The sequence below is a fragment of the Amphiura filiformis genome, chromosome 4 (assembly GCF_039555335.1).
Source record: "Amphiura filiformis chromosome 4, Afil_fr2py, whole genome shotgun sequence".
Taxonomy (NCBI): domain Eukaryota; kingdom Metazoa; phylum Echinodermata; class Ophiuroidea; order Amphilepidida; family Amphiuridae; genus Amphiura; species Amphiura filiformis.
The window spans coordinates 47,157,175-47,185,157 of NC_092631.1; the positions used below are offsets into that span (position 1 = coordinate 47,157,175).

Consider the following 27,983-nt stretch of genomic DNA (forward strand, 5'->3'; position numbering starts at 1 on the left):
CAATCTACACCCCCTGTGCAGACAATTAAGGTCATGCCTTCCATAAGGGGGTGTAAGGATTTCAACTGGAATAGTCTGTTAGTTAGACAACCTTCAGAAAAACCTAGTTTTATAAGACCTGAAACTTGTTATCTAAACAAAAGGAGACATTGGATTGAAATTTATGTTGGTTTCATTAAATCAATATTACGGTTAGAGAGAGAGAGACGGAGCTGGATTAAATGCGTTAGCTAGGTAGCTCCTTGCCGCAGGAAACGAGAGACATTTACCAAATGTATTCCTTATATTAATGTTCAATTACACAGTGAGGAAGGGGGTATGGCTGATCTTTAGCTGCGTTATACATGCTAATAGCCTGATAGTGTGTTGTTATAATGGAAGAGTTGCACATAATATTACATGTATACAAAAATAGTGTCATTCGGTACCTGATAAAGACAATTTGTTTAACAAATTGAAGAGCGGATGAAAAAAAGTACACGATATAAAGAGATACCAAACTGGTTATAACACGTTTCTTTATAGCTTGTTCCTGACAATCATGGCATTTGAGCAACATTAAACTTGCTACATGTTGTATTCATGGCTTGTTAATGTTACCGCAATATTGTTCAGTTTAAATTAAACAATGCAAAAAAATGCATTTGCACGTCCAGCATAAATCACATAGAAAAAAGCTTTTGTTTACAACAAAGGGCTAAATCATGACTTTTGAAAGAAGAAGGAAAAACACACCTATGCGTGGCTTTCTGAAACAGACATTTGATTTCCATAGCCATATAAATATTTCATCAGGTTTTAATGATTGATTTGTATTTCATCGACCATTTTGACATTTGGGAATAGATTTTCAATTCAAAAGTTACTCCAAAGAAAGTGTATACTACTGTAGAATGTATACAAAAATGTGTACAAATTTACATTATTTTTTGCATTCTACAATGGCATAATGCAAAACTGTAAGGGTACTGTCATATATTGCATTTATAATTTTCAGTTAGATAACATCTGCTTGAAAAATGCAGTGAATAAACTTTAGGTAGAGCTGACAGAATGTTGCATTGATAATGTAAAATGCATGTGTGTGAATAATGAAGCGTAAATAGTGAAACTGACCCATATTTTACATAATGCCAACATTCGACATTGTAACATTGTGTAACCATGCATATGATTTCACTAGTAGATGATTGTGAATAAGGTGGGTCAGAGGGAAGCATGATATAGCGGTGATATTGAGACAAATAAAGCTGTCACAAATAAAAATTCCTTTAAAAGGAATAGGGCGGGCAAATAAAAAATTGTCAAGAGAAATGAAAGACTATGATGAGTAAGTCTTCACAATTAAAAATAGGAAAATATGACACAACATCGATTTCCAATGGGGAATAACACAAAACGTATAAACAAAGTTAAAGAGTTTTTAACTTTATACGTTTATACGCTTGTTATTCCCCATTGGAGGTTGTGTCATATTTTCCTGATTTTAATCTTATCTATTGCTTATCTCTGCTGGTCAGTTGGAACAGATTTTCCCTGTTTTTATATTAACCCTTCACATCATAACAGAAGACGTTTTATGTTAACATTTTATATAAAACATTGTTATAAAACTGTTGTAGATAATAGTTATTTAAAACATTTTCGTAATCATATCTAGAGGGTTTTTTTATCATCAGATAGAAATACTTCTGCTCATCTTCCCTGGTGAGACAACAGGGTTATCTTTCCGTATCAAAGTTTCAAAATCTGTCATATCAATTTCCTCAATATGTTGTTTTGATACAACTTACGAGGGGAAAACTTTGATTTTACAATATTTCGATATTATTTTTTAACTTTGTAACTTTATTATGATTAACATAACTGTATTTCAAAGCGTCAAACTATATATATCATTATTTTGTCCCAACAAAAATAATCCAGGGAATAAAATATTCATTCATATGTTTATTTATTTTATTCAACCTGGGCCATTTCTACTGGTGCACATGCATTCTAATAATTTGTCTATAATACCTTATACAAGCATTATCAAGCACAATTTGTCACAAGATTTGAAAAGTAAATAGCCTATGTACACACTGAACACAATGTACATACAAGCTGTATTTAAGTCCATACAGAAGCTGTCAAAATGATATATATGACCTTCACGATGCTGTTAATTTAGCCCAAAGATTAGGAAAACTAGCAAAACTGGTGAACTGGTACTGTTCAAATAAACACATCTGCAAATCTTGCTGCAATTTCCAAATAGTATTTCTATTACTTAAATAATTATTTTTGTTATTTCTTTTAATACAAACACATTACTGCCTATGACGATTTTATCGTGACATTACTTACATATCAAAAGCAAGTAATAATTACAAAACTTGCCGTAAACTATCACCTCTGTGGGTGTTTGGGATATAACCGCACGAATATTTTCTCAACACTGCGGCATGTGAAAAAGTAGGTCAATAGTCAGAGAAAACAGGGCGGGTGCGGCACGCCGCACCCGCCCAAAAAGAATGGTATGGGTTCTATAAATGAGATGTGTCATTTCCACCCTTGTGCATGATTTTTCTTGAGAGGGTGAAAATGCCCAAAACTTTTATTTTGGTATATACATGTATTATTGGTCTTATAACTCAAGAACTGTAAGACCTGTGGAAAATAAATGCGACCATTGGCTTCTTAGGCTCATTTCCAATTAGATCAGTGTATTAATATGAAGAAGTACACTGCAGTTTAAGAAAATATGAATTGATATATTTTGAAAACCGTATGTCCGATTTGCTCCAAACAAAAGGAATATTGATCAGTATTCTTTACCCTACTCAATTAATCTGTTTAAAACAATACTACCTTAAGCATTTTAACCAGGTGTATACAAATAACATTTTTCTCCGGATTTGCAATAGATGTTGTGCATTAGGGTAGGGCGTAAAAAAAGTACAGTAAGAAATAGCAAAGAAGTAGGGATTTTGTGAAAATCTACTGCCTGGGTGAAACATGCTTCGATCTTAATGATATTTCAGCACAGTAGTAGTATGTACCCAAGTAAAATTCTCCAAGAGATCCAAGTCGATCTGAGAAAAAAAGTGTTTTTCGCCCCACCCTATTGTGCATGAAATTATTGATTGGCTCCAAACAAAGGATATGAACCGGTGTCCTTCACCGTATTCATGGTGCAGTGCAGTCCATTCAATCAAATGTTGTCATCAACCTATTTGATCGTAGTGCATTTGATATGTGTGTGAGGCAAACTGTCGCGGTAAATTTCAATCATGATTTTGTTGACTGCATTTGAGTAGACCTAGTGGCGTGCGCAAGGGGGGGGGGGGCAGGGGGCCATGGCCCCCCACTTTTGTTGGTCATTCGGGGGGATTCTGGGGAAAAACGTTAAAAACATCAAAATTTGCTCTTAGACTCCATTCGGGGGAACTGAACAACCTGCTCCTCCCCACTTTCAATGTGCTGCGCACGCCACAGAGTAGTCCGCCATATTTACAGTATGATACGTCATATAATATGCACAACCTCTATGATAAAATTTTGAAAATTACTAATTTGCAAAACCAAGTAGCTGCTGTTACTGCTAGCTTCTAGATTCATTTATTCAATGTAACACTTGTCTATAGATGCACCAGTGCACCTGTTCCCTTATTTACAGAGAGAAATAAATTCTTTTTGCACAAACAAGTATGACCATGTTAATATCTTAAGAAACAAACAAGTCCACATTGTAGCCAAAAACATACAAATAGGCATCAATGATGTATGGGTAGATAGCATTAAGATTGTTGTTGTGGTTAGTGTTGAACTGTTAGGTATAAAGGAGTGGGTATCTTCATTTCTTAGTTTTGCTCTGAATTGGATAAATCCACATTATAATTAATTATAGTAAGGTCTGTTGTAAATGAACATGAATAAGATAGATCCATCATAGTGCTATACAAATAAAGATTCAATAGATCTTATCTATGCACATTCAACCCAAGTTCCTAATTATTTCACTGTGTTATTTGAAGCTTCTGGCAGCATTTATCAATTTTGTTTCTATTTGCCAGCAAATTACTCACAAACTTCAAATAGTTAAAATCAACTGATGAATTTTGAATAATAGTACATACATCTTCGGACAAATTCTGTATGCTGTATTTGACCTAATTAGGCCATAAAAAAATTGTTTGATTGGTGTAACATTAAAATAAATTAGGGTAGGTAGGTAGGTCGGCATTTTTTTTTTTTTTTTTTTTTACACACATTTGAAGCTGTAAATTGCATAAATTTGAACTTTTACTTAATTTTTTCCAATATTTTACATTTTTTGCTAAAATATAAGAAAAAAGTCTAGGGTCTGGCCTATTTTTAGGGTCGGTCGGGTTACGCCAATCAAACATTTTTTTTAAGGCCTTAGCACTCCATGGATTTTTTCAGGTGACAACTCTCTAAGAACCCCATTTTTGATATGCCTGAACAAATAAAATAAAATTGGGCAAATGTCTAAATAAATTTAAAATACCAATACAGTTATACCTTATAGGATTATGACTGGGTTTAACTTTAGATTGTATATTTTGAATGTTTCTTTGCGTAAATTCATCCTTCCCCATGACTGACTTCAACACACTGGCCGCTAAATTGGGTCGAATATTGTACCTGAGGAAAAAATGGCAACTTTCAATTTCCTAAGGGTTATTGTACTGTTATTGTACTGTATTTCATTGCAATGTTCGATATATCATATCAATATATCATAGCTTTCAATAATCTCATATATTCAATTATTAATTTTAAATGCAGAGTGGCATTGTTTTAGCAGCCAGTTTTAGCAGCCAATTTCATGAGTCATAAACACATCACATTATATTATATTTATATTATATTCATACTGATAACAATTTTGTTTTTTTGTCTTCTCTTTTTACAGTGACATTTTTGATGCTATGTTCCCAGTAAAACACAATGCAGGGGAAACAGTTATTCAACAAGGTGAGTTTACTGCAGGGCTGAATTGCACTGACCTTTTCGGTAAATCCCATAAGCCTTTGCTAGTACACCTGAGATGTCATAATTTGATGTCATGCCGACTCGCAATGCCCAGTTACAATGTTCGCTAAATGATGTGTGCATCGGCGCACATCAGCGTGATGGTCAAATGACAACATCTCGGGTGTTCTCGCAAAGGCTTATGGGATTTACCGAAAAGGTCAATTGTGTCTCATCTCTTCTCTGCTCATCCGATCGTGTAAAATTGGACATAATTTATTTTAGCACTTTTCGCATTGCAAGTTGCTACCGTGAAAAGTAACCTCAAATGCCTGCCCTCAACAACATATTATAGAAATTTCCATGCCATATAAGCATGGTACATTGTAAGTAAGCTTAAAACTAGCATGTCATGATCACAAAATAATTTGCATGGACAAACCCCATTCTAACTTATCTTTCCATCCAATTCATCGCTATGTTATAGTAGAACATTCATATATTAACTAAATAAATCTTATTCTTGCATAAAAGGCACTTACAGAGCTAATTTTGTAATGTTTACCGATAATACTGTATTTCAATCGCCCCTTCAAATAAACGCCCCACCACTTTTTTCAACCAAGATGTTTCAAAATGCCGATATTTCCATACTATCTTGTGTAGTAAGCTTACCTAAGTTGCCCACATGGTCGATAATAGCGTCAATAATTGGCGAAAATCTGGATCGGAAACCCGGAAGTGAACCAGAAGTCGGTGTTTCTAGTTCATATTTCGTCATTTTAGCGTGAGTTTACCTAATGATTTTAACAGGAATTATCGTTCTAAAATTGACCTTGAATAAATGCCCCCCCCCCTCTTGGGAAAATGTAACGACCCCGAGGGGGACGTTTATTTGACGAAATACGGTATGTAGCCCGCATGGTCAGCTCAATGTTGTATTTCAAACTGGTATTAAAATTTTGTGATTTCACTCCAAAACATTTTCATTGAAAATTCCTGTAAAATTCACTTCTAATAAACGCCCCCTTTTCAAAAATGTTACGCCCCTGGGGTATTTATTAGAGAATATACGGTAGGTCAATGTTAGGAAGCTTAAAATCACAAATGTAAAACAAATAAAATAGTCAAAATTGCCAAAGCGCAAAAATTAAATTGCGCAAACATTTCAGCTTTTACAGTATCCTGCCCGGTTTGATGTTTTATCAAGCCTTAAAGCTGACCCAATATTCTTACAAATGGGGCTGTTCTAATTTCCTATCATGTTCAATATCATTTGTATAAATATAATTGTAATTGAAAATAAAATGAGAGAAGTATATAGCTTAAAGAAATTATTCCATACTGATTCATACACCCTGCGGAAAGCCACCTGCAAGAATGAACTCTGACTTACTTCATCTTATAGACGCTAACAGCATAATATCGTTCCAACTTTAAGCAAAGTTATAGCTTGTGCTGTGGGCATTCAATTCATGTGCATAATAATAATAAGAACATCAGCAAAAAAACTTGTTCCCTTTCTGAAATCACGCAACACTTTATTTCCAATCTTATTCTGCATGCATTGGGTAATTCCAGTTGAAATCCATTACACCCCCTGTGGAAGACATGAACTTAGTCTTCCACACAGGGAGTTTGGATTTCAAATGGAATTTCCTGAATGGGTGGCTCCATTTGAAATTCATACTCCCTGTGTGGAAGATCAAGGTAATGTCTTCCACATGGGGTGTGGATTTCAACTGGAATAGCCCTTTATTATTGGTATGTAAATTTGTAGTATGTCAGCACACTCATCTTTCTCACATTAGTTTCACTATGGACCACAATGGCCTCATTCCAGTTGCATAGTTCCATAACCTCAATTAAATAATCATAGTGCAAATTTGGCCTCAAGTTGCAGAGTATGAGTTTTTGCATTCAAATTTTCAAAGGTCATTCAATGAATGTACAAATGTATTGGGGTTAAAGAACTGTGCTTTGATAGATGAGCATGTTGTGGATCCTAGTGTTTGAAGTGTCATATGCATTGGCATGCGTTGGGGCTTACCTTGATTTCGGCACATCAAATCCACTTATTATTGTGTCTTGATGGCAGTTTGGTGAGGTACTTTGTGGGAAAGATGCAGGCAGGGATCAGGTGTGTTTTAATACTGTTAGAATTGTGCGATCCATTACTAGTATGTGATCAGTTACCTTATAAATATCGACATAAATAAAAGAAAGTGACATGGCGTACTGTCTGTCCAGGACTTGTTTTTCCCATGTTTAACAGCAACAATGTCAATTTTGTAAAGCAGAACTTAGTGCCTCGGATTGCTTTGGAAATGGACGATCATAAATGACAGATTTTGATCCCAGGGTTTTGACTTGAAAATTAACTTGTTAAAAGATATGACATATACAAACGATCAATCTTAAGTTTAATTGATCAGGTGTGTAATCATACTCAAGATTTACCTGAGTGGAGCGTGGCCGAGCGGTTAAGGCGTTGGACTGTGAATCCAAGGGTCACGGGTTTCGAACCCCAGGTCCGCCTGAGCTCGGCTGGCTCTTTGTGTCCTTGTGCAAGGCACTTAATTCACTCTACTTGCTTAGTGCTTCGGAGGGCACTTTAAGCCGTCGGGCCCCGTGTACATGTATTTCTGACATTAACCCTAACCCTACCCGTGGTTTTTGTGCTATCGGAAGGGAAAGAAGGAACGAAAAAGGAGAGAAGATGAAGAAGAAAGTCACTTGGCACCTCGGACCCCTCGCATGCCACGCAGAGGTTCCCCAGCATGTAGCTACACAGGTGACGTTGGCCCCGCCAACGATTCCCTGGGTATATATGACTTGGTCTGATTGCGTCATCAAGTCCCGTGGAATCCATGCACGCAGAGTGGTTTTAATAGTGAGCTTTAGTGAGTCCAAGTTGGGTTAGGGTTAATGCAGTGTGCATGTTAAAGAAAGTCACAGGCTATTCGAAAAGAGCAGGGGATCATCCCGGTACTGTTGACTGTACTTCAAAAATACACTCATCTACTCTAGGTTCCAGAGTAAAAATATGTACAGCTTGTCTGTACGCAGTGCGATAATATATGAGGCCAGCACTAATAAGGAAGAAGAAGATTGATTGTCAGTGAATCGGTCACCTGATGATGTCCAATTGTATCGGACGTAATGTCATGTTAACAAAACGCAAGTTCCGGTATTTTAATTCTGTACTTTCTTTATACCAACTGGATGAATAATCGGTACCCAAGATATTGATTATTAGTGTTTGTGAAATGGGGGCCCTGATTCCATGGAATGTTTAATTCATTCTCATGAGTTTATTTCTGTGCATAATTCGCTTGATTGATTTATTTTTACTGTAGAATGACACATTTGCTATATGTGAATATATTGCAGTGCACCAATCATATATTTTGAACAATGTGAGATTAATATTGGTGTCAACACATTCATGCAGGATGTGTTGTGTACAAATGTATATGCATAGATATTTGCAGTGCATATTTGAACATGCCTTTTGCATTTGTAGGCATCATTTCTTTTTCATACTGCACTAATTCTTCAAGGTTTCAGCAAATTTCTTGATTTCAAGAAGATTAAATCCCATGTCAAGAAATGGTTCAATCAGGGTTTATCTTTTGTATAAAAACTGCACGGAATTTGGTGTATAAATTACAATGGGGATTTATGAGCTTTATTCCATGCTTTATGTTTTAAAATCAATTTACAAAAAGGATACACCCAATTTTGTGATAATTGCCTCACTTCTTAGTATGTGTCACATTTCTAGGTGTGAAATCTACAATTTGTAAAGAGCTAATCGGTATATCCCCAAGTTGTGGCTTGACAACAATTGAGAATTCAGTTGTCATGTTACATGATCCTTACCATTTAGATAATCAGTATTGATCAGAACGGACACCGAAGTGGATACAATTTCTGCCAAGTTCTACAGCAGCAAATTATATATACTACCTGTGGTTCATATATTGAAAAGTTCAGTGTCGGTGAATATCAAGAGGCGTTGCATAATTGATTGCAATTCTACCGACGCCTCAAGCATCTTCTTTTTCATCTTTTTTTCTTCTTTTTTCATCTTAAAGGGATGTTGTGGAAATCTGATCCTCGGATAGGTTTTTGTGATTGACCATGATTAATTTTGTCTGAACATTCACTGAGAAATATCAGTGCAACTTCTTTTTTTCTCTGTTTTTTTCTTAAAGGGATGTGGCAGAAACCTGATCCTCAGAAAAGTTGTTGTGTGAGACCATGATTAATTTTGTTCTGGACATTCACTGAGAAATATCAGTGCACAAATTTTATTTTAACTGTATAGAATTTTTCTTGAAGTGCCAAAATTGATGGATAATGTGCATGCAGCTCATGGCTATGCGACTAATTATAGTTTTGATCATTTATGTAAATTCTTATCAAAGTTTATTGTAAGCTGTTTTCTACTAGAATATAAATTATTTGGCACATGATGAAGGAAGCTCAGCTGAGTCAAAACAAAAAGATACCAGTAATAACTAATATTCAGCTGAGTCAAAATAAAAAGATACCAGTAATATTCAAAGGTTCACTGGGGCTAATTTTTGGCGAGATTGCAAACATGTTAGTTGTTGCACATTTGAACAGGGGGTGATATTAATACTTCAATTTTTTATTTTTTATGGGGGCGATTGTGTAGTATTTAAGGGCAAACCTCCCTTCCTTTGTATTTTGAGCACTGATGGAAGTGGTGGTGCATGTATTACTATTGAGTGTTGTAAGTCAGTGATATTTCAGCCCATGTTAGTCAGTTTTCTACTTTGTTATGTTTGCCAGTGATAGAGGTAGTATAAGATGCGCTAAATTCTCTGTTTCAGGGGATGACGGTGGCAATTGTTAGAATTCACATTTCAAGTGAACTGTTCAGCAGAAAGCGGCTATTCTAGTTGCAGGTGATATACAGTAAGCCAAAAAATTAAGGTACCAGTTATGTTCACCCCCTGTATATCCTAAACAAAGACAGACATGTCATAATTGTAACCAGCAGTCAATAGCTGCATCTTGTAGCTCGAATTTAAGACCTCATTTGTTGAAATTGGTCTAGAAATAAAACCATGACGATCCAAATACCCAAGGAAGATGCCAATTTTAAAGTTGCAGTTTGCTCCATTGCAAGCCCTATTGATTTGTACACAAAGCAAGCGAACAAGAAAACTAACACTGTGCTTCCATTGGTTAGCACGTTAAAACTAGCGTCGTGCGTTCATTGATTAGAACACAAAAGTGCAACTTTGGATTTTGTTTCTTCATGAGGTTTTAGATCACCGTTTCTTTAATTCTCAACCAATTTCAACAAATAAGATCTTACATCAGAGCTCAAGAGTACAGGTATTGGCTGCCTGTTTTAATTTTAACATACTTGTCTTTATTTAGGATAAACAGGGATGAACACAACTGGTACCTTAATTTTTTGGCTTACTGTAGGTGACAACTTGTTCATAGCTTTCAGCGAATCCACATACATGTCACCGTTTTCCTGTTCTATTCTGTCTGCCATTGATAAACGAGACAGAACATAGAGTTGATGTGAATTGACTTTACAGGTTACTGTAACCAGTTTTCTTCTGTATTCTTTATTGCAGGTGATGAAGGTGACAACTTTTATGTAATAGACATAGGTGAAGTTGATGTAAGTATCCCTACAGGCCAGGTCATTGAATGGACTATTCCAGTTGAAATCCATACACCCCCTATGGAAGACATGCCCTTAATCTTCTACACAGGGGGTGTGAATTTCAAATGGGGTTACCTGAATGGGTGATTCCATTTGAAATCTACACCCCCTGTGTGGGAGATAGAGAGCTCTAGAGGTCATGTCTTCCATAGGGGTGTATGGATTTCAACTGGAATAGCCCAATAGACAAATCAGGTCATGAGAGAGTGTGCTACACATCTTGTTTTCAGATAATTTCTTTAGAGTTGATGCGAGTATAAAAAAAGCAAGTTGATAAAAATAATGATCATTAACATGTCCTGCATACAACTTGCAATATTGCACGAAATCACACTCCCAGCACATTGCAATATTGCGAGGTGGATGACGACAGCCATCTTGGATATGTACGTAAGGGGAAAAATACTCCATTAACATTTCAAATGGTTTGAAATTTACCCTCACTGCTCATCCAAGATGGCCGCCTTTTGCTAGGTCATTGCCAGTGTTCGAATTTAGGAAAAATAAATGGTTGTCCCACGGACAACCAGATTACAATTTCTGGTTGTCCGTCTAAGTTTTTGGTTGTCTGTAGGCCTACAAATGTGACTTTTGGCTAGATTTATGGTTGTCCGGTGGACAACCAAATCAGTATTTTTGGTTGTCCGGCGACTTTTTTAGTTGTCCCGGACAACCAAAATTTCGAACACTGGTCATTGCATTTAGCACACAGTATGGGATTCTCCCTCACATATCAGACTTGCCCATAGGAAGGGAGTGTTAAGGATCCCATCTAGTGAGGTAACAGAAAAAAAGCTGCAGATTTGTAGAAGACAATCACAGATTATTGCTGATCAGTGTGACCAAGGCACTCCATACACCATTTAGGGACGCAATTCTGGTAAGACTAGTACCTGAAGCAGCCTACATCTATAATAATTGTCACAGCCTGGATCAGCTGCTTACAAAGTATCTCTATCTATGGATAAACTGGGACACCAGAATTTATCCTTTTTTCCGGGAGAATTTCAAGGTAGCTCAATTTGTTCATCAGAGTGAACAGTGAGTACATACCCAAACACATTTTTTCACGGCAGTGAAATGATGCCAGTTTCTCCCACATCTCTTTGCAACGCAATAAAAACCTAAATGCAAAACGAGATCCTGTAGGTGGCTCCCGAGGTGGCTTAAAAACTAAATGCAAAATGAGGTTTTTAAAAATATTGTTTTCAGAGTCAAGACGCAGGTATCATTATTAAGCCTCATATCACTTATTGTTGAATAAGTGCAGAGTAAGTTAGATACGAATATTGAATGTTAGACCAAAGTAGCTCGAAGTACATGTACTATACACCTGATCCGTGAACTTGTCTTTTTTAAAGACAAATTCTTGTTGTTGTATTGCCCACACACGCACACAAGTACCAGACTCTGTGGCTGCTATTATAGCACTGTCTTTTTGAAATTAGCTGATGTCCACAAGAGCTGTTTTAAATGATAACGAGTTAGTCTGCAGCCAATGAATTAAAAGAGAGTTATAAATTACTTGCATGTCTCTCAAAAGAGAGTGCCTGCTGCCGGTATATCAGCTATGAACTTTGGTCTGCAATAAAGATGATACCTTTACAACTCCAGATCCAAACAAATCTGTCTGACCCTATCAACAAATTTCCCAACGCCATGGTACGCCATTTTCAGCTCATTGTGTTAGCACAATGAACTCTAGGTATGATCCATTTTTCTGTATGTTTTTTTCTTTCTCTTGCTACATCGTTTGAGCAATGGATCTGGTAATTTGAGGCGGCGATCTTTGCATGATGGTTCATGATTGTTACTTATTTAGCGAAAAAAATTCAGACGGAAAGTATCATTTTTGGAGCATTTTCTTACGAAAAGTTTTAACTAGTTTCATGGAATAGTCTCCTATGCAGACTGTACTGTTTGTGGTGCTTTTCATATTACAAACACTGTACAAACTCCTTGATCGTGCGAATTTGTAAAAGAGATGGTTGAACTTTACTGTTTCAGTGCGGCTACAATGTCTGCTTTTCAGTGTTGCTTTTAGCACCAATTGGGCTTGTGCAGTCTATAGGCCCTTACTTCTGTGCACGAGCCATGAGCAAATAGTGTCTCAAATTCTCCCAAATCAGAACTAATTGGGCTACCAAATTGTTGGTTGGCAACCCTGATTATGAACAAACATCTCACTCATTTACACTATATATCACACATCTTGACCCAATTAGTTATGTAAATATTTACTCAAGGACACAGGTGAAATGTCCTTTTGACTGGCACTGGCCTAGTATATCAGTATATGGGACTATGACAACCCCTCTCTGACATTACAAAACAGACAACCAGAAAGTCTGAACAGGGAAGTGCTGGGGTAAACACTAGGCTAGTGGTCTTTCCCTGTTCTGAAGATTGAAGGGAGCACTTGTTTGAAATATGAAGTCAGGAAAATTAGATGTGTGTGCAAAATTTTATTTATTTATTTATTTCATTTACCATGAAAGTGTTGTAGTTTTTAAGTTTCAAGTTTTTATTTGGAAATTGCTTTTACATCAGTGGCACTCATCTATCCGATGGTGCATCCAAGACATTAAATATACTTGTGAACAAAACTGTATTAAACAAAATAAAATCAAAGGATACTCGACAAGCAAAAGGTACAAATAAATCAGGCGGCGGATGACATGATCGAGCCGGCAACTCGTGAAACCGCCCGGCCGTATGGCATTTTCCATATACTCGGTTAGTTTTGTGGGGTTCATTATCGAACCCCAACGGTTTTAGCTTGTATTTATATTATTTATCAACATAGGCCTATTTGTTTGTGATATTTCAAGCGTTTTAAAATTTCAAAATAATCCCATTCACTTACACGGTTGACGATGAAAATTTACTGAATTTAGGGAATGCACGTCATACACCACCTGAAATAAATAAATGCCTTGAATAAATAAATAAATATCTTGAGAACCGCAAGTATATTTTCAAAATGCTGATTTGTGCTTGATCACAGCACTATGGTGATTTTGAGGTTTGAGAATACTGAAATGTGTTTTTTCAAAGTTGGCAGCCCTGTATACATAGTTATACATGGCTATACATGGCTATACATAGCTATATATGGCTATACATGGCTATGACATGGTTACATATGGCTATACATAACTATGCATGGCTATACATGGCCATACATAGCTATCCATGGCTATACATATGCATGGCTATACATAGCTATGCATGGCTATACATAGCTATGCATGGCTATACATAGCTATGCATGGCTATACTAAGCTATGCATGGCTATACATAGCTATGCATGACTATACATAACTATGCATGGCTATACATAGCTATGCATGCCATTTACCATGAAAGTGTTGTAGTTTTTAAGTTTCAAGTTTTTATTTGGAAATTGCTTTTACATCAGTGGCACTCATCTATCCGATGGTGCATCCAAGACATTAAATATACAAACAAAACTGTATTAAACAAAATAAAATCAAAGGATACTCGACAAGCAAAAGGTACAAATAAATAAATGCCTTGAATAAATAAATATCTTGAGAACCGTTAGTATATTTTCAAAATGCTGATTTGTGCTTGATCACAGCACTATGGTGATTTTGAGAATACTGAAATGTGTTTTTCAAAGTTGGCAGCCCTGTATACATAGCTATACATGGCTATACATGGCCATGACATGGTTACATATGGCTATACATGGCCATACATAGCTATCCATGGCTATACATAGCTATCCATGGCTATACATAACTATCCATGGCTATACATAGCTATGCATGGCTATACATAGCTATGCATGGCTATACATAGCTATGCATGGCTATACATAGCTATGCATGGCTATACATAACTATGCATGGCTATACTATGCATGGCTATACATAGCTATGCATGGCTATACATAGCTATGCATGGCTATACATATCTATGCATGGCTATACATAGCTATGCATGGTATTCCTGACCATAACCCATAACAAATGAGCTACAGCACCAGTGGTGCTCTTGTTAACCCTGTCATGACAAGTTGATTCGGTGTAAGATGAGGATGTGATATGTACTGCTATTATAATTAAAGAAAGAGATAAAAAGAATTTATTGTGTCTGATATCATCTGTCAATCAAATTCGAGCACGGTTTGTTTACAAGTGTTGTGATGATGACTTGCTGAACGCGGCGGTATAACTGCGCGCCTTATTGTTAATTTTGCACCTTCAAACATGCAAACCATCTCAAAAGTTAGGTCTTTATAGTAGGAAACTTTCTTTCGCGAAGGCACCATGTCAACAATGCCTAGAAAAGCTGCTTTTTGCCTTGAAAAAGTATGTAATTTTTCGCCATTTGCTGCTATTCCTTTTCTCCGATCAGCACCAGATAGACAGTGACATCATACGCGATAAATTCTTTTTATCTCTGTCTTTAATTATAACCAAAATCTATTCAAAATTTGGAAGTCTGGGGCACCCATCCCCCATCCCCCCTTTCGTCTTTAATCTACATTATAGAGTCTTAAGTTAAGTTTACAGGAGCTGTATGTATGGTTTGACCTGATTTAAAGGACGTGCAACCTGTTACAAAAAGAGCTTACAAGTTAGTCATCAAGCATCCCTCCTTCCCTTAAAGCAGGTGGCTTGATTTAGAAAGGTCAACTGAAACCCCTTCCTTATCCTGTCCTAGAATTGTCAAATGAATACTAAATGGTGATCGGTATCTTGCTTGGATAGCAGGGGTTTTGAGTAAGGAGGGATATTATATGTTAAAGGTTACTGGAAATCCCTTGTCATGTTGTAGATATTGAATACTAAATTATGATTAGAACCAGTGACAGGGGAATTGGTCAAGATAATATACATGGATATCATGTATAAGTAATTAGAAACCATCATCCTTGCCACCCTGCGTTCTAGGGTTAGGTTTCAGGGTCCGGTTTGTGAAACTCGGTCTTTAACTTACGACAGTCGTATATCCTATGCAATGGTCATATTATGCGATGTACATATTAAAATAGGAGTGTTTAAGTATCAATAGTTTACGACCAAGTTCTGCGGATTGGCCCCTGGTTTTGGGTATGATTTCCTTTAGTTTAGGATTAGAGTTTGGTTAAGGTGAGTCAGATTTTTGGAGCCATATTTGTCCATTTATAGCCACTGCAGTGTACTTCTTAACATCAATACATTGATCTTATAGGAAAGGAGTCAAGGAAGCCAAGAATCTTATTTGTATTTCCATAGGTCTTGAGGTTCTGGAGTTAAAGCCAATAAATAAGTTTTGGACTTTTTCCCAAGAAAAATCATGCACATGGGAATGCAATAACACCCCATATGTCAAGACTTGGGATATCTTTTATAGAACCCATACCATTCCTCCTGTGTGGAAGCTTTATTTGTCTCCACATTTGAGTGCAAACACCAGTGGGTTATGCTCCCCTCCGACCGCCTCAAAGGATTCGGATTTGGGTAGTGGTACACTCTAAACACAGGATGCATGAGGTGAAATGGAATCTTGCATATATTTGTCAAGTAGAGATATCGGAACTGAAAGGGTTAGTATTTAAAGGTCAGATGGAAATCCTCTATCCTTTTTCAATCAGTACTTATTATACATTACTATCTTAGAGGGTTGAGGACCTATAGAATCTTTAAGGTGTTTATAGGGTTAAAATGATCCTGTGGGTGTGGAAGCTCATTCTCTGCAAGTTGAGGTGAAATGTTAAGATCACACAAGAGTTGTGAGGATTGCAGTGTAATCAGACCTCATAATTCAGTGTGCAAATTTGACACAGAATCGTGTGGAAGCGATGCAGAGAAGTGTAGGTGCATTTTAAATGCAAATGCTATAGGGCATGCTTTATGCGTAGGGGTGTCTATACAAGTGTTTATAGCAGTGTGTAGAGCAGCTGAAGAACAAACCCTTGCTGTAATAAATTATTTGTATTAAGCAATGGGTATTTCTTGATTCTAGCATTCTCTTTTTATGGGATGTTTCAGTAGATATCCACCAAAAAAGCTTATTCCCAAAATTTCATTTGATTCCAATTTTGCAATTTCGAGTCGTGCATGAGTATGTGTATTACATAGGTTCCATACCACTGTCTTGTAATTTATTTCACAGAACATAAAGCTAAATTTGATTATATTTTTGCCAAAGGAATGAATCTGCAAGAATTTTTTGCGCACAAGCATTAAAGAGGTTTCCAATGGTATAAATATCTGAACTTTCTTTGAGAAAAGTAGGGGGGTGAGGCTGTGGAACAAAAAATGCCCCTTTAAATAACACAAAATTCGGTCAAGCTGACTATAACTCCTTAAATTCATTGAATTGAGATATCACAACTCGCACAAGTGGGTTAGAATATCGCATCCTTAGAAATTTTGATTTTTAGTAGACAACAGAAACCTGACACTTCTGCCCTAGACATATACATTTCTGTTGATGGAGTGCATCGTGTGTGTTGATGACAATCCAATCCAACTACAATTCTCTTTCGTACTTTGCATATTTTTGTATATACGCTTTATCCAAATTGATGTCAGCAAAAGATGACAGTCTCGTTGATTACTGAAGGCCAGTTCCAATTATTCTATTGATTGTTGATTCAAAGATGAACTATCAAAATATTGTTTTGGCAAAGTGGTTTTGAGCAGATTGACCTGCATGAATTTGCTCTGTTAAAGGAACACTCCGGCAATCACAACATTATGCCTTTTACGTTAGAAAAACAATTATCAAGCACGAAACACATGGTTTTATTTAAAACAAACTCATATTGACCTAGCCGCAGTTTGTGGCCCTCGCGGACTTAGCGAGTGCGTAGCGTGAGCATCCGAGCATTCAACCGAAGCCCGTCAGTTGCTAACGCAACCTCTCTGGATAGTATATAAAAGCAACAGAGCCCGAAAGTAGTGCTAATATTGACCATGAAAACGAATATAAACTGCCGTCTCTCCACATGCGATATTCAAAGTTCCCGCCCCCAAATTGCCTGTGGTTATTTGTGCTCAATGAATTGTCGTCAACCTACATTGTGTTACTGGGACGTCATTGCCACAGCAGGGACATGAATCTTGATCACCTATCCAGTTACTAACCACATGGAATAAAGCAATTCTACAGTGGCAACTGGATAGTTTGGCAAGATTATGCTTTCTGCATTGCCATCGGCAATTTTGGTGCCCAGGAAATTTGAATACAGTGTAGTGAGAGATGACTGTTTTTATTTGTTTTTAAGGTCAATATGAGTTTGTTTTAAATAAAACCATGTGATTTGTGCTTGATAATTGTTTTTCTAACATAAAAGGCATAATGTTGTGATTGCCGGAGTGTTCCTTTAAGATATCTCAACATTGTCTAAGAGAGGCCTTTCCTGTTCCCTTCCCATACTCAATATTTTATGTCCAAAAGCAACAAAACTATTCAATAGTGGACATTGCCATGTTAAACATGTTCAGACTTATCTAGCTAAGGGCTGTACATGAAAGTATAAACAACAAAGTGGCCTTATATTTACCTGGGAACCATTACTCCCTGTTATTTTCATGTTCATCCAGTTGTAAATAACCCCAAGTATGATACGTAACCACTTAAATCTAGCATTGATGGCCCCTCGTTTTATAGCAAGTAATATATCTAGCAGAGAGGAGGATCTAAAGGTTTATATACTTCCCATCAACCTGGATGGTTTTGTATGTATATGCAATGGCTTTTGTCATATACTGCTTCCATATTTTTTTTCCATTTAAAGTTACATCCATGTTTTTTTTAAATTATTTGAATATAAATTATTTGTATATAAGTTTATGTCAAATATTGAATGTTACACCACTGAAACTGCTAAAAACATGGCTCGAAAAAGTGGGGAATTTGGGAAGCTCATTCCCAGGAAATGTTGGTGTTTGGAGGAAAATTCAGGTATTTGGAGGGAAATTGTGTCTTTTTTGTATATAAAAACATGCTATAAATTGTGGTAATATAGCTTGCTTCCTGGGGAATCATTTTTTCGAGCCCTGGCTAATACACTACATGGAGCATGTCAGAAATCTCTGTATGAACTTTGCAGCATTCTCTTCATTTTGCATGATGATCAAGTCACATACATATCTAGAACACATTATAAACATGTAGTGCAGGAAACTAAGTGGATTCTAGAACATAATATAGCCTATAATCCGCAATCCCTGCGTGTTTTATATCCACTCAGTGTAAGTTTGACAAATCAAAGGGGGTGAGTGTAGGTAGAGATTTCAAGTAGTAAGCTATATGCTTAAGGTGGTTCTGGACCCATTTTGGAAGTGCTCTATTTATGTTTTAAACACATTAATTGAGTAGGGCAGAGAACACTGATCCATATGCCTTTTGTTTGAAGCTAATCGGACATACGGTTTTCATAATACATACATTTTAAATGTCTTTGTATTGTATTGTTTTTATCAATAATCAATATAGTTAATGAGCTAATATGACTTGAAAGTGCTCATTAATATGTAATTTTTGCCAATATTTTGCTAAAATCCAATGCATAAATGTTCATAACATTTTTATTTAACAGAATATTGGTTTCAAACTTGGTCAAAGTGTTCCTAATGACTTCCAGATAATTTATGCATAATTAATGAGCTAGCCGCCCTAATTTGCATAATTAATTAGCATTTATGCAAATTCGCCCATTCATTATGCAAATATGCAAATGAGAGGATAGCTTCAATATATAATACATTAGAACATATTAGAAACACTTTGACCAAGTTTCAGGGCAAAAGTATGCAAAATAAAAGTACCATGAACATTTATGCATTGATTTTTAGCAAAACATTGGCAAAAATTACATATTAATGAGCCTTTACAGTCCTTTTAGCTCATTAACTATATTGATTATTGATAAAAACAATAAGATACAAAGAAAATATAATTTGATGTAGTATAGAAACCGTATGTCCGATTTGCTTCAAACAAAAGGCATATTGATCAGTGTACTTTACCCAACTCAATTAATCTGTTTAAAACATGCTCAAAGCATTTCCTTATTTCTAGAAAATGCATCCAATACCACCTTAACTTCTCTATGTAGGACATGATCAAAACAGGTGGCAAGGAGGGCATCCAAGTAGGTTTTACCAACAGGAATATAGTCTAATGGCCCCTGTTGCTGTGAGTATTAATCATATTAATGTGACCCGGGTTTCTAATACTCTACAAGTTTCATATTTTTGAGTAGATTTGACCAACATGTGTCTAAAGATCTGTATTATAGTGCAGTTTTGTGCTGTTTTGATCAGCAATTATTGGAGATGGTTTTGTTATGTACAAAATGTATCGTCTGACGATCGCCTTTTGGCTTGAAACTCAAGTGTAATGACTCTTATTCAGGAAGGTCTATTATCTTTTGCAAAATTCCTTCACAGTTTTTATTTTGGCGCAGTTTATGGTGTGAACATGAAGTCGGGTTCTGATTGGCTAAATTGAATCACAGCATCATCACAGCAGCAGCTCATTTGTCGATCAATGGCGTGACGCAGGGGTGAATTTACGCAAGCGTACGAGGGGAGATAAAACTTGCGAAGGATTTGCAAAAGGCTGTGTGTTTTGATTTTTATCGCTCTCCTTTTTGGGATTGAGCACTGTGGTCAAAAGATAGCCTAGCCATGAATAAATGTTGTTAAGTAAAATAATTAAGATGTACTTTTCAAGCAATACTAGAATTTCTATAAATATTTGGCTGAAGAATAAATAAGAAGACTGCAACATGCAGAGCATACTTTCTCTATATATAGTTATACAGGTACACTAACCCAATGCTTAATCAAAACAATATTAATATCAAACGAGGCCTAGCTGCCTTTTTGATTCTAATCAGTGTATGATATTTTAAGCAAAAAAAACAAAAGAACCCATTTGGATTTGGTTTCGCAATTTTTCATTAGGAAAGAAATAAACTTAGACTGTATTATAATGCCTGAGAGGTACAATGTAGAATATCCTGGGTTTGGAACATTAAGATTGCAAAGCAACATAAGCTGTTTGGTTCATATTAAGATTTTCTTGCTTCACATTTTGATTTTCCAATACATGTAGCCTGATTCTACACATACATGTAATAATGCATCATGTGAGAGATGGTGTGTAAATTTTCATGTCAAGTAGGAAAATTACAAACATTGCCCATATTATAATGCATTGTGTGCTACTGTAAGAGTTAGCATATCCCAGGTGTAAAATGTCACATAAGAATATGGAGGAGTGCAAGCTTTTAGGTATGCCTTTTGATTTTTCAAACATAAATACATGTATAATCTAATGCTATACATAATATGTGCGCTTTGCATTAGCTTTTGAATATTTAACCAAGAATACAGAGTATAATTAGCATGTTTGTATGCCTTTTGATTTCTTCCTTTAAAGCCTTAATGTACGATCTTTTTAAATTTTTAGATTTTTCTTTTTTTCTTCTAAAATGATAATATGCAATCATTATGAAAGTTCCCAGTACATTTGGACGCTTGAAAAACATTGGGAATTTGCAAAGAAACAACATCATAAACTTCACCTCTATCACTCGAAACATCTCGCACTATTTGGATAAGGACAGCGAAAAGTGCGGCCTCAGAGTTAGTCTCCCACGCGGCCAGTTTGGTTACGCTCCCACCACATGTGGAGGGAGCGTAACCAAGCTAGTTTTGTACGAGACTACGGTTTGCGATGGTGGCCGACATAAAGTCATCTAAAAAATTATGACTTTATGTCGGACCAACAGAAAATCGTCCTGTTTTACTACAAATAGGACGAATTTGACAGTTTGCTCATAGATTTAAGTTAGAACATGTGTAAATATTACAAATATGCCAAAAAATCGGTTTTGAAAAAAATAAAGGTAAATTCTGAAAAAAGATCGTACATTATGACTTTAAGGCCTGAGATATATTTCCTCTAGAGGTTGTATGAACAAAAAATGTGGTTGCCACATCACCTGTGTCCCTTATGTTTTATGAGCCATTATGATACATATTTCTTCCTTCATCCAAATCGCTGGATCCATTTAAAGACCCGTAAGTAGAAAAATCAACCATGTATTTGAATTGGGCTTTGTCTTTGTAAATTCTGCTGTTTTTGTTGTTTTTTGCCAAATATTTGGTATTCAAAAATATGAAATAATGACAACTTTAATGACTTATCTTTCACTTTTAGGCAATTGATACACAATTTCATTATATATATATTTTTTTTTTACAATTTCGCTGGGATCACTGAATGGGCCTTTAACTCAAGACTTGTTTTGGTGATTGTCCTACATGTAAGGTAGAAAATACAATATGTGAACAAATGGGACCACCTACAATGTACCTACCTACCTTTAGCATACATGTATACTTTGGAAAGAAGACATAAATAAATTACCGTATTCGTCCGAGTATAGTCCCACGTTCGAGTATAATCCCACCCCCATTTTTGAAAAATTTCAGAAATTGTAAAAAAAAAAAAAAGTTTTTTTTCGGTTTTGGAGTGTCCCTGGACCTAGACCTAGATGCTAGGATCATTCATGGTTGACCTAAAAAAAAAAATTTAAAAAAATTCAAGATGTTTTAAGATGAAAATTGATAATTTGTATTCATGTCATACTCTATTAATGATATCAAAATGCATTGAATTTGAATGCATTTTGAAATCATTAATAGAGTATGACATGAAAACAAAGTATCAATTTTCATATTAAAATACAAAATATCTTGAATTTTTTTTTTTTTTTTTTGAAATTGAGTATAATCCCACCCCCAATTGTGAAAAATTTTCACATAAAAAACGGGTGGGACTATACTCGGACCAATACGGTACTTCTACCAAGGGATAGACTGTCCTAGATTTTATTCACATTCAGTGTCAAAACAGAATACACTCATCTAATAGGATTTATTCCCCTACATAACCAAATTGTGCCACCGTTAAAGTTCTTTTCTTCACTTTTGGGCTTCATCTTGGCTTCATCAAACTTACGAGTCTCTGGTGGACATGAGATTAACTTAAAATAAAGCGTAAATTGATGCACTTGTTTCTAGGTGTTGTGATGAGTTGGATATGTATTATTATTTTCGCTGAAAATTGTCATGTTTTTCATTTAAAGGTCTAATTTTACCCCTTTTTAAATTTAGTTTAGTTTAGTTGACATCTGTGCAAAAATCTCATTGCAAAAGTGCAGACCCAACTTAACATTTCTGTATAAACTTGGATCAATGTATATAGTGGCTCTGTACACAGACCCTAGAAATTGTAATTTCTAGGGTCTATGTTCTGTAATAGAAAATTATGATCAGAATCTTAAAGCAAATTTGGCTTGATTCAACAGGATTTTGTTGACAAGATAGTCCATCAGATGGTCATTTCTGACAAGTATTTCATTGTTGAACTAGGATATTTATAACTCAACCCGGTCCTTAGATAGTGACATGGTGCTGCAAATACACTTCCTTGATGTCTTTCGTGACCAGTGTAAGAATCCCTGGAGGCATGACTATTAGATCCAAAAAGATTTCACGCAAAGGTCATCTACTTGTTTACTAATCTGATGTATAGCCAGCTCACAAAACAGCATATTTGCCATCTGTTTGCGCTAATTAAATTGAACCTATTTGTCTGATTTTGTCGTCAACATGTGTCCGTGCTGCTCATACGTGCATCAAAATTGGTCTGTAATTGACGGTACTAAGACAAGTAAATTGACACGTTAAGGTCAGAGTTTTTCCATTCTGACATTTGATGTTCTTGGTCACACTATGTAGGCCTAAGTGCAACAATCAAGTTTTGATAAGTTGCAAACTATTTCAAATATAATATCCATACATATTTTGCCATTATTGGCAATTTATGCTAAAGAACACACTTAATTAACATCACTTTGACGCTTGGTTGCAAAAATGTCGTAACCGTAAGTGCTTTGTTGTTCACTATGCATATATCCGACCTTGCATTCAATTGACGAGTCATGTATGCTTATGTAGCGCATCCCAAATTTTTGTAATTTAACTCAAAAACACTTGTCAACGGAACAAACCAAAAGGTTGATGACGTCCTATAAACAAAAGTCCATTTGTTACAGAACCTAGATTTCAACAAGAATCACAGAATCGATTCTCGTAAGATTCAGTTGCGAAAATCAATTTCTCTCATTGTATCATACAGCGACTGTGATGGATTTTGAGTCTCGTAAACCAAGACGAAATCTAGGCCCTGTGTTAGAAAGCTGACCAACTCCATGCTCCCAGAAATGTCGAAAATTCCGATCCGTATTATCTAGGATATTGATACATTTAGATTATAATTGAAGGCTCTTGTATCATACTCACATTTGGACTATAATGGAAGGCTCTTATACCATACTCATGCTTTGGTGCATAATGAATAAATCAATTGAGATCGTCTTCAGGAATATTTGATATCAGGTTTTAAGTTTATCCAACAAAATATGCATGAAAGAAGCTATTCAATTTGATTGACTGTTTAAAATACTAACAAAAGACGCAATTTGATAGTGTTAAGTCGAATTCAATTCTACCAAATGATGCTCCTTAACAACATTTGATATCATGAAGTCATAATCTGATAGCAACTGTACACTACTTGTCACTGCATTTGATAGCGAATAAGTCAAAATAGAATTGCGACTTGCTTCCAATTGTAAATGAGAATCTAAGTTGCATGATGTAGCCAGGGTTGCCAAACCCGCGATTTGGTAGCCCAATTGGGCGATTTTTGAAGATTTTTCCTGCGACTTTTGACAATTTCCTGTCCCATAGAAACCAATGGTTAAGAAAAAAATTGGGCGACTTTGCAACATTGGCTCCCGCGACTTCAGATAGTTTCATGTCCCATAGAAACCAATGGTAAAGAGAAAAATTGGGTGACTTTTCAATTATTTGACCCGCGATTCGGGCTGAAATCTTTTGGCAACCCTGGATGTAGCATGATTCAAGCCTGATCCCATCAACGATCCGTAGGTGTGGTTTACATCGACATCAGCACACAAATCTTTATAACCTAGATCCAGTTGACATTTCAAAAAAGTAAGCTTTAAGCTGTTTCAGAAAAAGCTGTTTCTAAAGCATACATCCGCCTAAACCGAGCAAATAACATTGCTGCGTATTTTATTCATACTACGTCCGTGTTTATTGTGTCTGTATTAGGACTAGATTCACAAGTGGGATTGTACAATATGATGCTTAAAATGGTTATGTTTTCTGATGAATGTTGAGTAGGCCTATTTAACCCTTTCCGTCATCCAATTTTGAAACATTTTCGAATTTGAATATATTAACTATTAGAACAATTTGCGTGAAAAACTGTCGTCGGGTGTTTTCAAATACATCTATTACCTAGTCATCTGGCACTTTGAAAATGTTTACAAACAGAATTACACCTTGTGCAGTGTACTAGATGCTTATTTTGGATATATAAGGAGCTAATTATAAGTTAGCAGCTCAGTCATAAGGTGTCTGCTGTGAAAGGATGTGAGTCTGAGTCCTGGCAGTGATGCCAGGCTGCTCTCATGAAAGTTGAGAGCTTGAAATTCTCCTGGACAAGAAATTTCATGCTGATTGTGGACTTATGGAGGTAATCTTGGCTGTAATGGTGCTGTTTGATGTTAAATGGAATGGATTGATATTAAAGAGGGGACGGTTGGTCTTTCTGCTACAGGAGCCACCAACCTTGCTGCTGCTCACAAGAGATGTGCAATGCATGTACGCTAATGTGACCAAGAGATAGAGGAATGAATGCCTTTGGCATCTGTGATCAGTGAAAATCTGTGTAAAAGTGTGGAGAGGCTGTTTGGGTGGGATAGCATCCGGGGGTCACTCCCATTGTGGCCTGTACACCATCCGCGATAATGAAAACGCGTAAAAGGGTCGTTTTTAGGTGGGTAGGCACGATCTGCTGCGATCGCGTTTAGGGTGTCAAAAACATGAAAAATTGGAAAAAAGGGTAGCAAAATTGCAATTTCTAAATACGCAGAAATGAAATTTAGGGTATGAAATTTGATGTTAGGAATGAAATCCCTGTTTAGGGTGTCATTTTAGCCAAGGGTTAAATCCTTGTTTAGGGTGCTTTTCAAAAGTTGATTATCGCGGATGGTGTACAGGCCACAATGGGAGTGACCAATTTGAGGAATTTGAAGAAACACTGCTTAGAGACAAAATATAGAAGCCTAAATACTGCTGATTGACCAGTTTTTAAAACATTACAAATAGAAAATGTAACCAAATGTCTTTGTTTTTGTTCTTCTTTACAGATTTATGTGAACAATGTGATGGTGGTGTCTATCAAAGAAGGAGGCAGCTTTGGAGAGTTGGCCCTGATTTATGGCACACCAAGAGCTGCAACAGTTAAGGTAAGACAAACCACCCTGTCAAGTTAAGGGTAGACGAGGTATTGTTGGTCAAAGCAACCAAAAAAAAATCGATTTTCGTTATCTAAATCAATATATTATTGAAAAATAACACTTTGATCTTTTGCAAAAGTTCATTCTACAAATCATATACTTTGAAAACTTGGCTTAATTTATTGCTGCTAATGAGTTATCTACGTTTTACAAAAGTGGTGTTGTTTCAGTCCTTTTTACAACATAACTCAAGAACCACAGGACCTACAAAAGTATATCTGTGATATTTAGATTCTTCTACAACCTCGCTATGAATTGAGCAATGCAATTTTTGCCAAAGCTCAATACCATTCGCAAGATGCTGTGAACTACCAAATCGCAATAGTTTAAAGTTGTTGCTAACCTTAAACACAGAGATTATACATGTATGATGCTGTATACCGTAAACGTTCGCCTAATAGCGCACATGGGCTCCTTTGCCTTGGGTAAATTTCAGGTACAAATAGAGAGCTCCCTGTTCTGAAAATCCCAACAAGAATTAAGGGTACGTGCCCTTATTTGCTGGTGGGACTTTTACGGGAGGGCGCTTTTAGATTGTGCCTAAAATTCCTGTTATATATCAAGGCAGCCCATAGCGCCATAAGGCGAACGTTTACGGTAGTGTAAGAAAGTTATGAAAGTGCAGTGATTGCCTTCGGTTGGAATGTTGACACAGTACAATATGGCAAAGAACCCAAGATTCAGTTCAAATGAGGTCCTCAGTTTGATTTGAAAGTATACAAACGTCCCGAATGTAATTACAAACGCTTGTATACATGGACTATACACAGTGATACACATGTCCATACCCCCATTCACACACACAAAGAAATAACCAGCATTGAAACCATCATCAATCATGGTCACTCTACCTACCTACCTACCAGTTTGACAGCTCCATTAATAGCTATGTTGTTTTTCTATCAGACCACTGCATCTAAACATGTAATAAAGGACTCGGCTATTCCAGTTGAAATCCATACACCCCCTATGTGACTTTACTCTCCCACATAGGGAGTGTGGATTTCAAATGGGGTTACTTGAATGGGTGTGGCTTTATTTGAAATCTACACCCCTCCTGTGTGGGATATTAAAGTCATGTCTGTCATAGGGTGTATGGGTTTCAATTGGAATTGCCCATATTTGAGACCCAGGTGAATTTCTGGTCAGTGTTTGTAAATTATGTATAATGAAAGTCTATCTCTGGGCAAATCACAGGAAGTGAAATCCAAATACCGTATATACGGCAGTGCGCTATTTGTAAATTCGTATAAACCAAGGCAGGATGCTCGGCTCTGTGTGAATAGCTAAATCTTCTACAAAATTGAACGGACATGAGCATGTACTGCATCAGGCACCAAGGTGTGTAGGACAATGTGTGACCACGTCATCTCCTGGGTGTCATGTTGTTTAATTCAAATGCATTTCCACACTTCAGTGGCTTATTAAAACTTAGTCGTGACATAAGATCAAGTTAACTATAGAAAAATTATTTAATTCTTGTACATCGTGGAACATACTCTTTGCATGACTGTGCGTAGTAAGCTGTTGTACACAGTTAACCTTGCTAATATGGACGTGTAGAGCAGCGTTGTACGCTTGTGTATTAGCATGATTAGTCACAGAGTAACAAGAATAGTTGAATGCTCCATGATGTACACAAATTAAATAAATTTTCTGCAGTGAAATTAAAGTTAAATAGTTAAACACAATAGTGAAACTACCTTACATTATAACAGTACTTTGAGTCTTTAACACACTCTTCCCCACCCCTGTATTTTTAATATTTTGAGTCTTTGAAATACAAATAACACAACCACGCATTGGTATACTGTTACAAATAACATGCATCACATGTTGCGAAA

At 36.2% G+C, this 27,983-nt stretch overlaps 1 protein-coding gene across 3 annotated transcripts in view; it reads left to right on the plus strand.

Moving 5' to 3' along the window:
- LOC140150967 (cAMP-dependent protein kinase regulatory subunit-like) overlaps window positions 1-27,983 on the plus strand; it is a 111,371-nt gene that overhangs the window by 61,998 nt on the left and 21,390 nt on the right. For all 3 annotated transcript variants that reach the window (XM_072173132.1, XM_072173131.1, XM_072173133.1), the window contains exons 4-6: window positions 4,922-4,983; window positions 10,611-10,657; window positions 25,990-26,088. In XM_072173132.1, the coding sequence (XP_072029233.1) occupies window positions 4,922-4,983; window positions 10,611-10,657; window positions 25,990-26,088 (208 nt within the window). The remainder of the gene's footprint in view (window positions 1-4,921; window positions 4,984-10,610; window positions 10,658-25,989; window positions 26,089-27,983) is intronic.